We start from the raw sequence: 13,641 nt of genomic DNA, 5'->3' as shown, positions 1-13,641 counted from the left end.
CTGGAGTTGGATTATACTACAAACGTTACTGCAAAATATTTCCATGATTTAAAACAAGTTGTGGTCAGAACTCAAAACGGGGCAGACCCGAACTTCAAGCGAATTTTTATTGTGTCCAATTTGAAGTTTTGGCATCTCTCCATACTGATGATGCCACTTGGCTAGTCAAGAATATTAAAAGGATCAGTTAAATAGATGGCCATAGAGTAGCTACTTCAGATGTTTTAAACTGCAGCATCAGTTCAATAGATGATGCATGGTATGATGTGCACCTTGAGGATAACATAACAGAAATGTTTAGAGCATGCTGTTCAAGAGCTCCACCGGTTCACTTGGTATTAAGTTCATAGCTGTTAAATCCGTTTTATATTATAAGATGCTTTAGCTCTCTATAGGTTAATATGAGTGCTAATAAAACTAGACACATATATAAAAATTTACATTAATCTATGGATGAATCTATATAGCCAAAAAAAACTTATAATATAAATCAGAAGGATTAATAATTGCCACACCATAGAGGTCACCTCAAATACATGGCTACAAATACACAAGCACCTTCAATCCTGATATCTTCCTACCCATAATTCCACATGCATATCGTTATCCATTTGAAAGTATACACAAAAGGTGATCTCGAAATGCTAAAGCAATAAATCAACTAGAATTGATATAGCTTACTGTAGAACCGATATAGCTTACTGCAGAAATAAAAAACGAAGTATCTCTCTGTTCTAACATCGGAGTTCCTGTTTCACTAAAAACATCGAAGGTTCCTCAATTTATTGTAGGTATGATGGGGGATACCCATTGTCATTTTAATGCGGGAGTATAAGGGGAGGCACAGATTCATTATAAGATTAATCCTAAATAAAATTGGACCAAGAGTTACACGCTAGCAACAGTGTGATGAATGATTTGTAAATCAACTGAAATGGTCGGTTTCTTGAGCTCTAGCATATAGCTGAGTTGATAGTATAAAAAATAGCTCTGTCGACAGTATTCTTTTGTTAGTCCACTGTGTTTTCTTTCAAAAGAAACTAGCCTAATTTCCCGTAACAACACAGATGTTAACAAAAGATTACAGAGAACTACAACAGAAGAACAGCAAAAATGACACTAGTTGCGTCGATTCGTCCTATACATGGCAGCGTGGGCAACACATTAGCTAGAAGCTACAACCGACCATCCTAACCCATAACTTTTCATGTCATCCAAATGACCAAATCACGCTTTGAAACTGCCAAAACATGAAATGAATCAGCTAAAAACCAAAGAAAACCAGAAAAATATGAATAAATCAAAGATAGTCGATAAACAAGCTTTACAAATTTAATAGTGCAGATAGCTTACACGTTGCACTTGTCCTTTGTTATCAAACCAGAGAGCAAATTTATTTATTTGCATCCATCAAACTGCCTATAAAAAACCCATAGCTGGTATATCAGTATCTGCAAGCCTTAATAACTCATCCAAAAGCCTTCATTGTTAATAATTCAACAGCATCATGAACACCCTTCCACAAGCTATAGGGTCTAACAATCTTACCAGGCAGCTTTCCTTTATCATTTTACAAGAAATCAGAATCATTTAGTTCATCAAATCCAAACAACTTTCTACATCAACTTTCTTTTATTCAAGGCACTTAAATTTAAAACGTGCAATGGCAAACAAGTACTGGAACATGGGTGTGAGCATAGATAATTTGTGATTACCGTTGCCTTGAAGGTTATGCTAGTCACACCAGGTGCAGCCCAATATCTCCTAGCTTGGGGTTTGTGATGTGGGCTGCATAACCATGCCAAAATATTTGTTCTGTTGACGTCAACAATGTGGCCATGGTCTGGTTTGCTCTTCTAGTGCCAATGGCCAGTTTCTCCTATTTTTTCAATACAATCATCAATTAGCTCAAAAATGTATGCTTCATCCTTATCAACAGAGGGCATCAACATAATCAAGAAAACAAACTGCAGAAGGATTACAGACTAGAAAATGCATTACCTCTTCTGTAGAAGTGGCGAACCATGCCTATAGCAACTCTTCTGACAAAAAATGCATAACAAATCTGAAGGTCATAGCCTCCAATTGCATCCAGCAGAGGTGAAACATAGGGACTGTTACTATATTAAATGGAAAACCAGCTTCGCAGAACAATTGCTTAAGTATCAACAAGTACAATCTCTCTTCTCTAATTTTGCTTTTGTGGTTGGTGGACTGCATCTTCTCTCTAGGACCTGTTCTTCTTGACTCCTGTCACATGAAGTTTGGTTGAATGTGACAAGTAGCCTGACATGGTTGACGAGGCAAAGCTGCATTGGGAATAAAAAGGACTAAAAACTTTAACACTCAGCAGGCAAGAATTAAGATTATTTTGTCTAGAATACATGCAAAAGACTCAGACAGACCAGTATATTCTCAAGCAGCAGAGCTTAGAGGAAGGATTAGAGCACCGATTTCATATCACAATAACTCAAATGACTAAATAAGAAGCATTACCTTCGTGGCTACAAAAGGAAATTGCATGCGTACCTAGCTACATTGGCACATTGGCATGATAAAACAAAGGATATCACACGTTGGCACCACACATATACCGCCAATAAAGACGGCAAAACAGCAAAAGTACCTAGCAACAGTAATGTGTATCCTTATAGTGATTGGCCCTTTCTATATGCTATCTAACACATATCACCACTACTTGCAAGCATGTGTGCTGACTATCTATCCATGTAAAAATGGAAGGGAGCCAGGTCAAGCATTTAAAGGGGAAAATATTAAACACGCTGATGGCTGGTCCTAAGATGATAATGTTCATGCAAGATCTGCATATTTCCAAAATTATCACTTCCAGAATTGTATGTGTTTGTAGACCAAAAGAAACTCCAGTTATCTGATACTCTGACCATTATTGGAAGGAATTTTCCCTTCTCTATTAGATAACCACAATCAAGTGACTACAACTAGCACTATACATTTCTCTCTACATCATTAATTTCCTCCATCAAACGTTATATGGAGAAGCTCCCAAAAGATAAAGAATCAAAATTATACTGAGAATTTATTCTAAAATTTAAGCATAACTAGCTAAATACCCATGTTTTGCTATGGAGAAATATGAATTATACGCATGCTAGCATTGTTCGGAACTTGTTTTTTAGAGAGAAAAAATAGAACAAATATACAAGACTATTTTGAAACAATATAGTTGGTGGATGGCAGACTCACTGCCACCACCATTACCTTCTTTTAGAATAGTATAGATACAGATATAGATACTGCAAAATGTACCTTGTAGAGTTTTACATCAGCTTAGTAGGTGAGCAATAGCACTGGAGAATCCCTCTCAAATGTCATCAAATATGCCGTTTCGCCAAACCACCTTTCTTAATAACTAAGATGTTTCATGATGTTTGGTATTTTCATCACTTCATCTAGGCTGTTGCCTTTTCCTTTCAATCTCCTTATCAAGGAAAACCAATATTGTTTCTGTGGCATAGTTTGGAGCAATTCCTTCTGCAATCATCCTTCTCAAATACTTGTCAGCTTCCTTTAATCTACCAGCTTTCGCATTAATATTGATCAATGTATTAAAAGTGACAACATCTGGTTTTATGCCCCTCCCAATTATCTGCTCAAGCAAAGAGTTTGCTTCGTCAACCTTCCCGACCTTTCCCAATTGATTGATCAATGTGTTATACATAACGATATCCATATAAACACCTTTCTTTGATAATTCACCAATAATCAAGCGAGCAACCTCCGCTTTTCCCATCTGACCAAGGCCTTGAATGATCAGATTGTATGTAGCTATATCATTGGGGCAGAGCTGCCCACCTCTCTCGTGAAGAATCGCCCACACCTGTTTCAAATACCCTTTCTTGACAAATGAGGTCATCAATGAGTTGTATGTATAACTTGTCCCTTTCCTTCCCAGAGTTGTAAAGATTTCAAATAACTTGCAAGCTACACTCAACTTCCCTTTTGATAAAAATATGGACATATATGTATTAACCATATCAGCATCAAATGTCTTGGCCCCCATACCTTGCACCCTCCGCCCCCTGTGCATTGTGAATATAGCAGAATTATCCAAACGATCAGCATTTTTAGCAAGATGATCCAGGTGCGGCGACAAGGACCAATCATCTTTGGGTTCATCTTTTGGTGTTTCTTCATTTGCATCTGTGCATACCACGGGATTGACCAAACTCATCACATCATCCATATTTCCATCAAAGGGAAAAAGTGATGTCCCATCTTTCTCTCTGTCCTGTGGTCCTCGCAAGGCAGACATCATGTTTGACTTCCATCGAATGGCATCCGGCAGTATAGAGCTATCTCTAATAAACTTAACTATCTGCTCTTCCAAGTCCCAGCGCCTACTCTTGTTAAACCCTATCAGTAATGATGTTATTGTGACCAAATCAACAGCAAACCCTCGCTCCTCCATTTCCTTCACTAACTCTACAGCCTCTGCAACTTGGTCCCCCTTGCCTTCCTTGCAAAACTCCCTCACCATAATACTATATGCAATCCCATCAAAGAGCTGGCCTTTCCTCCTTAAATCATAGAACAACCGGCATGCTGCTTCTGCCCTCCCATTCTTGAATAGCCCATCAATCAGTGTGTTGTGTGTGCTTGCTGAGCATTGAATACCATCCGCCACCATTGTCTCAAAGAAACCACATGCCTCATCCAGCTTCTTAGATTTGAACAGACCATCCAGAAGTGAGTTGTACACCACCACATCCCCCTTCACCCCAAAACTCCCTCGCATCTCCTGGAACAAGCGTAAAGCATCATCCATCCTAAAGCTCTTGCAGCACCCATCTACGATAGCTCGGTAGGTGAACACATCCGGTTCAATCCCAGATGACTTCATCTCATCATACACCACTAAAGTGTCAGCCAACCTTGAACCAACCACAAGCGCCCGGATGAGCGAATTGTATGTGCATATATCTGGCAAAAGAGGAGGAGATGCCGCCTTCATAGCTGCAAAAAGCTTTAGCGACATATCCAGCCTCCTCCACTTGCCAAACGCGTGGATGCAAATGTTGTAGAACCTTATGTTGGAAGGGAGGCCTCTCGTCGACATTTCGTCGAACACGTGACGGAAGTCATCGTAGAGGTTCTCTTTGGACAAGGCGAGAAGGAGGCGGTTGGTGGCTCGGACGGGTGGCGGGTGGGAGGCAATGGGAAGCAGCCTGCGGATGGCGGGGACGGCGGAGACGGGGTCAGGGGAGCCGATGAGGGAAGGGAGCGCGGCGGAGGCGAGGCGGGGGAGGAGGTCAGCCGGAGCGGCGTCAAGGAGGGCGAGCGCGGCGTCGACGCGGGAAGCGGACAGGAGCGCGGAGAGCAGAGCGGGGAGGAGCTCGGAGGGCGACGAGGAGGAGCGCGCGAACGGGAGGAGCGCGTCGAGGAGGGGAGGGGAGTGTCTGGCGAGCGCGCGGACGAGGACCGGGAAGGTCGCGCCGAGGAGCGGGCAGGACGGCGGCGTGGCGGCGAGGAAGAACGACAGCTTGGACGTCGGCGGGAGCGCCGGGTGGCGGAGCACGTGGAGCCGCACCGGGAGCGGCAGCGGCGCCGCGGGCAGGAGCTCGGGCGGGATGTGCGGCGTGGTGAGCAGGTGGTTCGCGAGCCGCGCCGCCAGCAGCGCGTCGGTGAGCCCCGACAGCGTCGCCCCCGCCGCGGCCGCCGACGCGAGCCCGCGCATCGTCCCGCGCCGCATGGTGGAAGAGACGAAACGCACCCCACCCCCCGCCCCCGCGGCCGCCTCCCCTCCTCCTCGCCGACGTCGCCGCCGTGGTGCTGACGTGCTGTGACCCCGGCTCGTGCGCGGGGCGCGGCTGCGAGTAGGTTTGGTGGGCCATGTTGGGCCGCTTCCGGGCTCCTCGGCTGGTAGTAGCTAGGCGCTGGCGCGGTTGGGCTGTGGGCTTCTTTTTCGGCTTGTGCGAGCTGAAGAGTCCTGTAGGGTGGTAAGTCAAAGATCTACTTTAGGTCTCTCGACTACAAACCAAGAATTTCACGTCCCTTAACCGTGATACCAGGTACAGAGCACTCTTTAACTTCTAAAACCATTGTAAATGAAGCATCGATGGCTTTGAGAGTGTTTTTAACTGACATAGCATCTTGTTCCGTAAAAAGAAAACATAAAAAATAATTAAGTCCCACCTATAAATGGCCATGTCACTTTCTTCCTCGATCTTCTTCTCTCTCTTCTTTTGATATTCTCTCATATCCTATGACTCGTCGGCAGAATTACCTCTTATAGGATCAAGAGGCCATGGCGCCACAAGAGTTCCAAGAAGTTAGGCAGCATGGGAGGTTGATAGGCCGACGACGAAACTCGAGGAGACCATGGTGACATAGGATGTCTACGAGGTCAGCAGTAAGGGATCTTAAGGAGGCACTTGTCATGTCGTCCCCAAGCTAGCCGTCTAGCCCTTATCTCCTCCGCTACATACATGAGGAGCTCAAAGCTCCTGACGACCACCATCCAATGGCATGGTGGCATGCTTCGAGTAGTTGCTCCGTCTCTCCCAATGTCAACGTGGAGGTAGAGAGGGATGAAGAGGAGGATGCTCCTTTTTTATAAGTGTTGTTGTCTCGAGTAGATCGGTCACGGGGGATGAGCCATCGGTTCAGGGAGGACCTTGAGCTTGTGGCCCACTTGTCCATTGATCACGAGCTTCACAGATGGATGATACTACTATCCAATACTCCCTCCGTCCTAAATTGATCATCATATATGGCTTGGGTATAAAAACCAAGAATCTATTTAATTAGCATTAAAAAAGCTAGAGTCACACATTCCAAGCTACATGCATACATGCAAAATTGGAATTTGCAAATCACACCAAAGCTGATTGGATAGTTGTATGTAAGCATTTAATGTGCATGTGAACCAAAGGGGGTTTTCACACTACAATTAATACATAGTAGGCTCTTTTCTCTTATATGATGATCAATTTGTGATTTCTCTTTTTCTCTTATATGATGATCAATTTAGGATGGAGGGAGTAGCACATAAACAAAGCATCAATTGTGATGCGGCACCATCGGCGGTGGCGAGACTATGTTAGCTCCAAGGCAACATCCCAAACCCCTTCGACGCATGCCCCTCGAGCTCATAGATCTAGAAGACAGAGGACAAGAAAAAAAATGCAACAACTAGCCCCTCGTTAGTCTTTGTTGGGCTCAAAACAGATCCCATGGCCATTAAATCCTCCTCCAAGCCTACCATTGTTGTCCATTTGTTCCTACCTCCTGCTCTGCATCCATAACTGCGTGATGTCCCTTTGTTCCTACCTCCTGCTCTGCATCCACAACTGCGTGATGGTCCACTCCCTCCGCCACTTCATGTTCCACACCTTCGTTCTCTAGCTTGAGAATAGGGGTATTTAATTTTTTTACCACCGCTATTGTACATGTTTATAAATTTATTACTTTATGACACATCGATTAAATATCACATCTGAAGATGATAAATGCTTAGAGATCCCTCGAGATGGAGGGTGGGCCATCGGAATCTGGCCTCCAGTGCTCCTTGCCGAATATTTTTTTAAGAACCTACACGTAAGGAGAGATAGGCTGATAAAGAGGGGTAGATGAAGAAGGAGAGTAAAGAGATAGAACTTATTATCATGTGGATGTTATGTAGGATAAAATTGTTATCTAAACCGTTAAAAGACTTGATTTGTTCTGATTTCATACTTGAGGAAGTCCCTGTAATCTCAAAATATAGTTATTTTCTATATTATTTAGTAAAGATTAAGACTGAGACGAAAAGACCAGGATGTCCTTAATAAATAAGAAATTTATAAGGATGTGAGGATAGTTAAAGATAAAATAAAAATAATTTTGAATAAAAAATAATCGATGTATAAATCTCAAAACTCTTATATCTCTAGTTTAGTTTAGGGTTAAGAGACTTGGATAAAACTCAAGATGGTCCGTTGATGGACGTAAATTGGACTCTTTCCTGCGGGGCAGTGCAATCCTCGCGAAGATTCAGCAGCGCCACGCGTTGCTGCTCGGTGAGCGCCACACTTCCGTTTCCGCTTCATATATATCGTACACCGGGACGAAATCCCGAGTGTCACCAACCCAACGTCAGAAGCTCAAGTGGTGATGATTCTTGTCGCACTAAAATACTCCTTGAGTCCTAATCCAAACCACGCTCTGCTGCTAGTGGACGTGCGGACCCCCATGTCGGTGCAGTGCGGTGCGGGGGCTTCATCTAGATAAGGCGATAAGCTTCCAATCGGCGCGAAAATGGTAAAGATGGAAAAGGCGAACCGAAGTTGGCCATATCTGCAGGGTCGCTTCTATGTTCTCACACGTATGTACGTAGTCACCAATGGCCTTGTCCATGCTTGAAAACGATTTCGGGGTTATCTTTTTAGATTTTAAAAAGAAAAAAACAAACTACATATTTATAAATAAAAAATAAAAATTATATATATATATGTTCATAGCGATCTAAAAATTAAAATTAAAAAATAAACCGTAATAAAAAACCCATCAAAAATAACCCTAAATTTAAGTTTAAAAATTGAATTTTTGAATTGTAATATAAGCAGAAACAAAAGGATGGATGTGTTCTTCTTTATTAGCTACCTGTGATATTCGTTATAATTTTTTCTCACACAATAGCTTATATAACTTTACAATTATAGTAAAAAATAGATTTAAAACAGCAATATGAGTTTAATTCCAACCTAGCCTATCAAACTAATTCTAATTCATATAGCCATTCATTATGTCCATAAAAACACAATGGATCCTTTAGTATTCTCTTAATAATATAATAAATCAAAATGATACATAGCTATAAGTTGTATGATATGTGTTTCTCTTTTTCTCTATATCTTATATTTTAAAGTTATTGATGCCAACTTCTCACTATCACTGGTGACACTATTCAATCTACTACACATTGTATCGTTTATTCGTAATAGCCTATTCTAACAATATATTATCCATCATTATCAATACATCTTTATTAGCATGTTTCTTACATTTTTTTGTTGTTGCTTATGGTTTGGAATCTAGTAATTGTCACGTTTGTATATGTTTGAGGATCTAATATCAAATATTAGTTGTATTTTTCATGTGGATTGGAGGGCCAAGATATTTTATTTTATTCGGTTATCATATGAACTCTAAGCATTTTCAATAAGCACGAGAATTTTTAGCTATTTTATCTCGTAGTATTAATGTGGGTGCGAATAGCCTTTAGTTACTATAAGTAAAGTATAGAGTCTTCCAACACTATTATCGGATTTAAAATATTTCCAAATTTTACTCACACATGAACTCATTTTCTCAATAATAACATTTCGGTCCGAGTTTAAGGATTTTCTAAATTGTTTCTACCCTGACTCTTTCTCTTACTTTTATTTATTTTTAATCCAAATTGTAGTTGTTTCTAAATAATTTGTACATGGGCTATTCTCCCTATACAAATTATTTTTTTTGTTTTCTCTGAATTTTAATTTTTCCTAAATTTTATTTATACATGAGTTTTTGTCTTCATATTAATTGTTTTCATTATTTAATTCAACTTTCATAAATTTCCAAATTGTATTTCTACATGACTCTTATTTCACTTTTCTTTTTTTATTCCCAATATGTATTACTACTGGAATTACTGTAATCCTACCTAAACTCCTTCATACATAATATATATTTTGTAATCAAAATTTTAGATCGCTTTGAATAACATTTCTACACCGACCCTTTCCCTGAATATTTCTTATATTCACTGAAATTTTAGATGTTTCTAAATTGTATTTCTTGATGGACTATTTAATCATTAATAATTACTTTTAAATTTAATCCAAATTATATGTGGACTCTTTTTTTACTGTTCTTTATTTGTAATTCAAAATTTGTATTTCTAATTGGTTTTTATCTTGTATTTGATTAATGTTATACTTTTAGATTGTGTTTCTGTGCCGACCCTTTCTCTTAGTATTACTTATTTTTAACCAGAATTTTAGATTTTCTAAATAATATTTATTGATAAACTATTCAGTCAATATTAGTTTTATATTTTTAATCAAAATATTGGATTTTTATAAAATGCATTTATACTTGGACTCTTTTCAGTATTTCTTTATTTTTAATTCCAAACTTGTATTTCTATTTGCATTCTATTTTTTTAGTTCTATTTTTCTAGGCAGTCTCTTCACTCAAAACTATTTTTATTTTAAAATGAATTTTGGATTTTTAAAATTGTATTTATGGAAGGACTCTTTTTTTTCTAATTCTTAATCCTAATTTTGTATTTGTACAACTTCTATTTTTTACTTCTCGAGGATTTTCTAACCTACAAGAGCAAACACGGTGGCTCTTTTTCTTTTGCTTTATACCTATAATAACTAAAGGATTGACCACACCGTTTTGCACAATTCACCTAAAGTTAGATTTATTCTTTTAAAGTTTATTTCTATAGATACCTATATATAAAATATATTTTGGTTTTATATATAACTACCTTCTATTTCTATGAGGTTTGGATTTTTCAAACAACTCTTAGAGTTTACCCACAAATCCACAAATATACATACGTGGGTAGGTAGGTACCTATGTAAATTCATACACACGCACGTGCACACACATTTATATTAAATATAATTGTATTAACTATATCAATTACTCTATAGCTATAATCTAGACTCACCATAATCTAATAATTAAAATATTTATTTGTATTATATATATAAACTTTTATTTCTGTAGGTGTAATTGTATTTTGTATACAACTATATATCAATCAATTTATACCACTTACCACGATCTAACGTTTAAAAATCTTTTTCGGCTTAGCGTGGTAGTTTCTAGCTTACCGAGCGAATGTTATGTCTCCCTTTTAGTCATTTATAATAAAATAGATGGATGCACTATTATATAATCATGCATCACTACGGACATGTTTAGTTCTCTAAATTTTTTTCCAAAAACATCACATCGAAATTTAGACATTTAAATAGAGCATTAAATATATATGAACATTAAAACTAATTACACAGTTATGCGAGAAATCGTGAGACAAATATTTTGAGCCTAATTAGTACGTGATTAGCTATAAGTGTTATATTAACCAATAAATGGTGATGCCGGATTAATTAGACTCAAAAGATTTATCTCGCGGTTTTCAGACGGAATCTGAAATTCGTTTTTTTATTCGTATCCGAAAACCCCTTCCGACATTCGATCAAACGAACGTGACCTTTTTACCGAACATTTTTGCCAACTAAAACAAGCCTACGTTTCCAGAGCACAAATCATGCACTGTCGGCCAGTGCGTCAGAAAGGAAAACTAGAACGGGAGACGCAAGCAAAAGAAGGAAGACTTGGCATCCTCTTCCGTCATGCCTGCGCTTGCTAACGCAGTGGCTCGACACGCGTGCTCGCATCGCATGCATCCCGCGCGCGGTACTCGACATCGAAACCATCAGTCTCGTAATAACTTTATTTGTTCCTGTATATAATATTTAATCATTCATTTTATCTGAAAAATTTATATATTTAAAAAAAGATAGTCACGTATGAAGTAATATTCATATTTTATCACCCAATAACAATAAAAATATTAATAAAAAATTTTAAATAAGATAAAGAGTCAAAACAATTATATAAAAAAATTGAAAAATAAAATTGTTATAGACGGAGATTGTACTATGACACGCGCATCACCCTCATCCATCTACGTGTACGTAGGCGTCGCGCGCATACAAACAGAGCCGTCCTGCAAACGTTACGCGAGACCCATATGCAGGCGTGCTCGCCCTGCGCGCATTGCCCGATCACCGATCTGTTTCTTTCTTTCTTTTTTTTTTTTGTTTTGATGGAGCAGAAGCGATCGATGGCGCAACAAATTGCCAATGGCTCCCTCTTAGTGAGATTATTATGAGCAAATGTCCTGAACCAAAATACGTCATTGCGATGAGAGCCTGTACTATTGCTGGGAAAATATCCAGTACGGATTCCTATAGTACTGTTTGAGGAGTTAACAAGTTAATTCCCGTGAAGGTCTACTTGCCGGGTTGCCCACCTAAACCAGAGGTTGTTATAGATGACTTAACAAAACTTCGTAGAAAGATATCGTGAGAAATAGTTGAGGGTCGAAGTCTATCTCAAAAGAAAAATCCTTCTCTCAATTGCAGCTTTCACAAAAATTACTTCTGATAGAAATTGCCCCAAATCATCTATAGCTTCTGAGAATATATAGTTACAGATTATGGAAAATAATCTAAAAAAACCAAAAAAGCTAGAAAAACTGGGTTTCAAAGCTTTTCCATATTCTCACAGGCTGGATACCAAGCAGCTAATTTCTCATAATCTAAAGCTCCCCAAACGGATCCAAAGACAATGCCAAATAGAAGAGGCTAATCTTTATTTTTTAAAAAAAAACAAATGAAATACTTACAAATAAAAAATAATTCACGGATAAAACTTTTATATAACTATTCTTAGCGATCTAAAAACAAATTTTAAAAATAAAATATAATAAAAATACTACAAAATCGACTTTAAGTTAAAATTTAAATTTAAACTTATAAGTATAAGCATAATTAGAAAGATGAGACAGAAGATCTAACGATTGTCCATCACCATCGGTGTGTTTACGTTGCCTTGTTGAAAAGCTTTTGGAATTTGGATTATATTGTCGTCATTCATGTCCATCTGGCGTGTACTTTAGACTGACCTTTTCGCGTCGTCTAGGATCTAGATGGTTCATTAGCGTCAGTAAGAAGAGTCCTCAAGATGTGCAGCACGTAATGCACGTTCTCAACTGAAAAAATGATGAGCACCACGTTGTCTTATCAATCGATCAGTTCATCTAATCCGCCGTGCATATCCTTGCTTTGTTTCCGATACAAGAAGAGAAACGAAACAGCCCTGAACTAAAGGTGCACACGGACAGTCACCTAATCAGAAGCTAACACTCAAATCCTCCTGTTCATAGTAGCACTCACAATTTTAGTAGATAACTCCGCTAGCCTTTTATCACGTGTTTCACTATTTACCTCATTTAAAAAAATGCAAACATATGAAAATGTAATTTACAATTAAAATAAATTTAATAATAAATACAATAAAATAAATAATATTTTTTTTAATTTTTTAATAAAACGGCATGTATACAAAATTGATGATACTATTATCTACTACCTCCATGTCAGTAAAACTTTATTTTTTTAATTTTTATGTTAGCATTTAATCATCCATTTTATTTAAAAAATTTATAAAAAATTTAAAAAATTAGTCACACATAAAGTATAGTTCATGTTTTATCATCTACTAAAAATAAAAATATTAATCGTAAATTTTTAAAAAGACGAAAAGTTAATGATTGTATTGAAAACTGTAAAATAAATTTATTTTGGTAGGGAGGGAGTACGAAAATACGGAGACGTACACTCTTCTCGTCGCGGAAAAGCGAGACCGAAATTGGCACACAAGTACGCCTCTGACTCACGGAGTCACTGAGGACAGGACAAACCGTACGTGTATCATCCACACATCCCGAGATCACAGCAAAAGTCAGCACATCGATCAGCAAGCACATCGCGCACCACACCCCTTCAAATTCAATGCCTCGCCTATAAAGAGGGGACGCAAAACCCA

General features: G+C 38.5%; 1 protein-coding gene across 1 annotated transcript; it reads right to left on the bottom strand.

Moving 5' to 3' along the window:
- Positions 1-855: 855 nt before the first annotated feature.
- On the bottom strand, positions 856-5,731 carry LOC102714279 (pentatricopeptide repeat-containing protein At4g01570). Its single transcript, XM_006651681.3, has 5 exons — positions 3,289-5,731; positions 2,002-2,309; positions 1,716-1,879; positions 1,354-1,419; positions 856-1,240 (listed from the first exon to the last, which is right to left on the bottom strand). The coding sequence occupies exon 1, from the start codon at positions 5,729-5,731 to the stop codon at positions 3,428-3,430; it is 2,304 nt and encodes a 767-aa protein (XP_006651744.3). The 3' UTR covers positions 856-1,240; positions 1,354-1,419; positions 1,716-1,879; positions 2,002-2,309; positions 3,289-3,427.
- Positions 5,732-13,641: the final 7,910 nt, after the last annotated feature.

This window comes from Oryza brachyantha, chromosome 3, assembly GCF_000231095.2.
Source record: "Oryza brachyantha chromosome 3, ObraRS2, whole genome shotgun sequence".
In the NCBI taxonomy this organism is placed as follows: Eukaryota; Viridiplantae; Streptophyta; class Magnoliopsida; order Poales; family Poaceae; genus Oryza; species Oryza brachyantha.
Note: the sequence above shows the minus strand (reverse complement) of the source record. Positions and strands in the feature narration are given on the sequence as shown.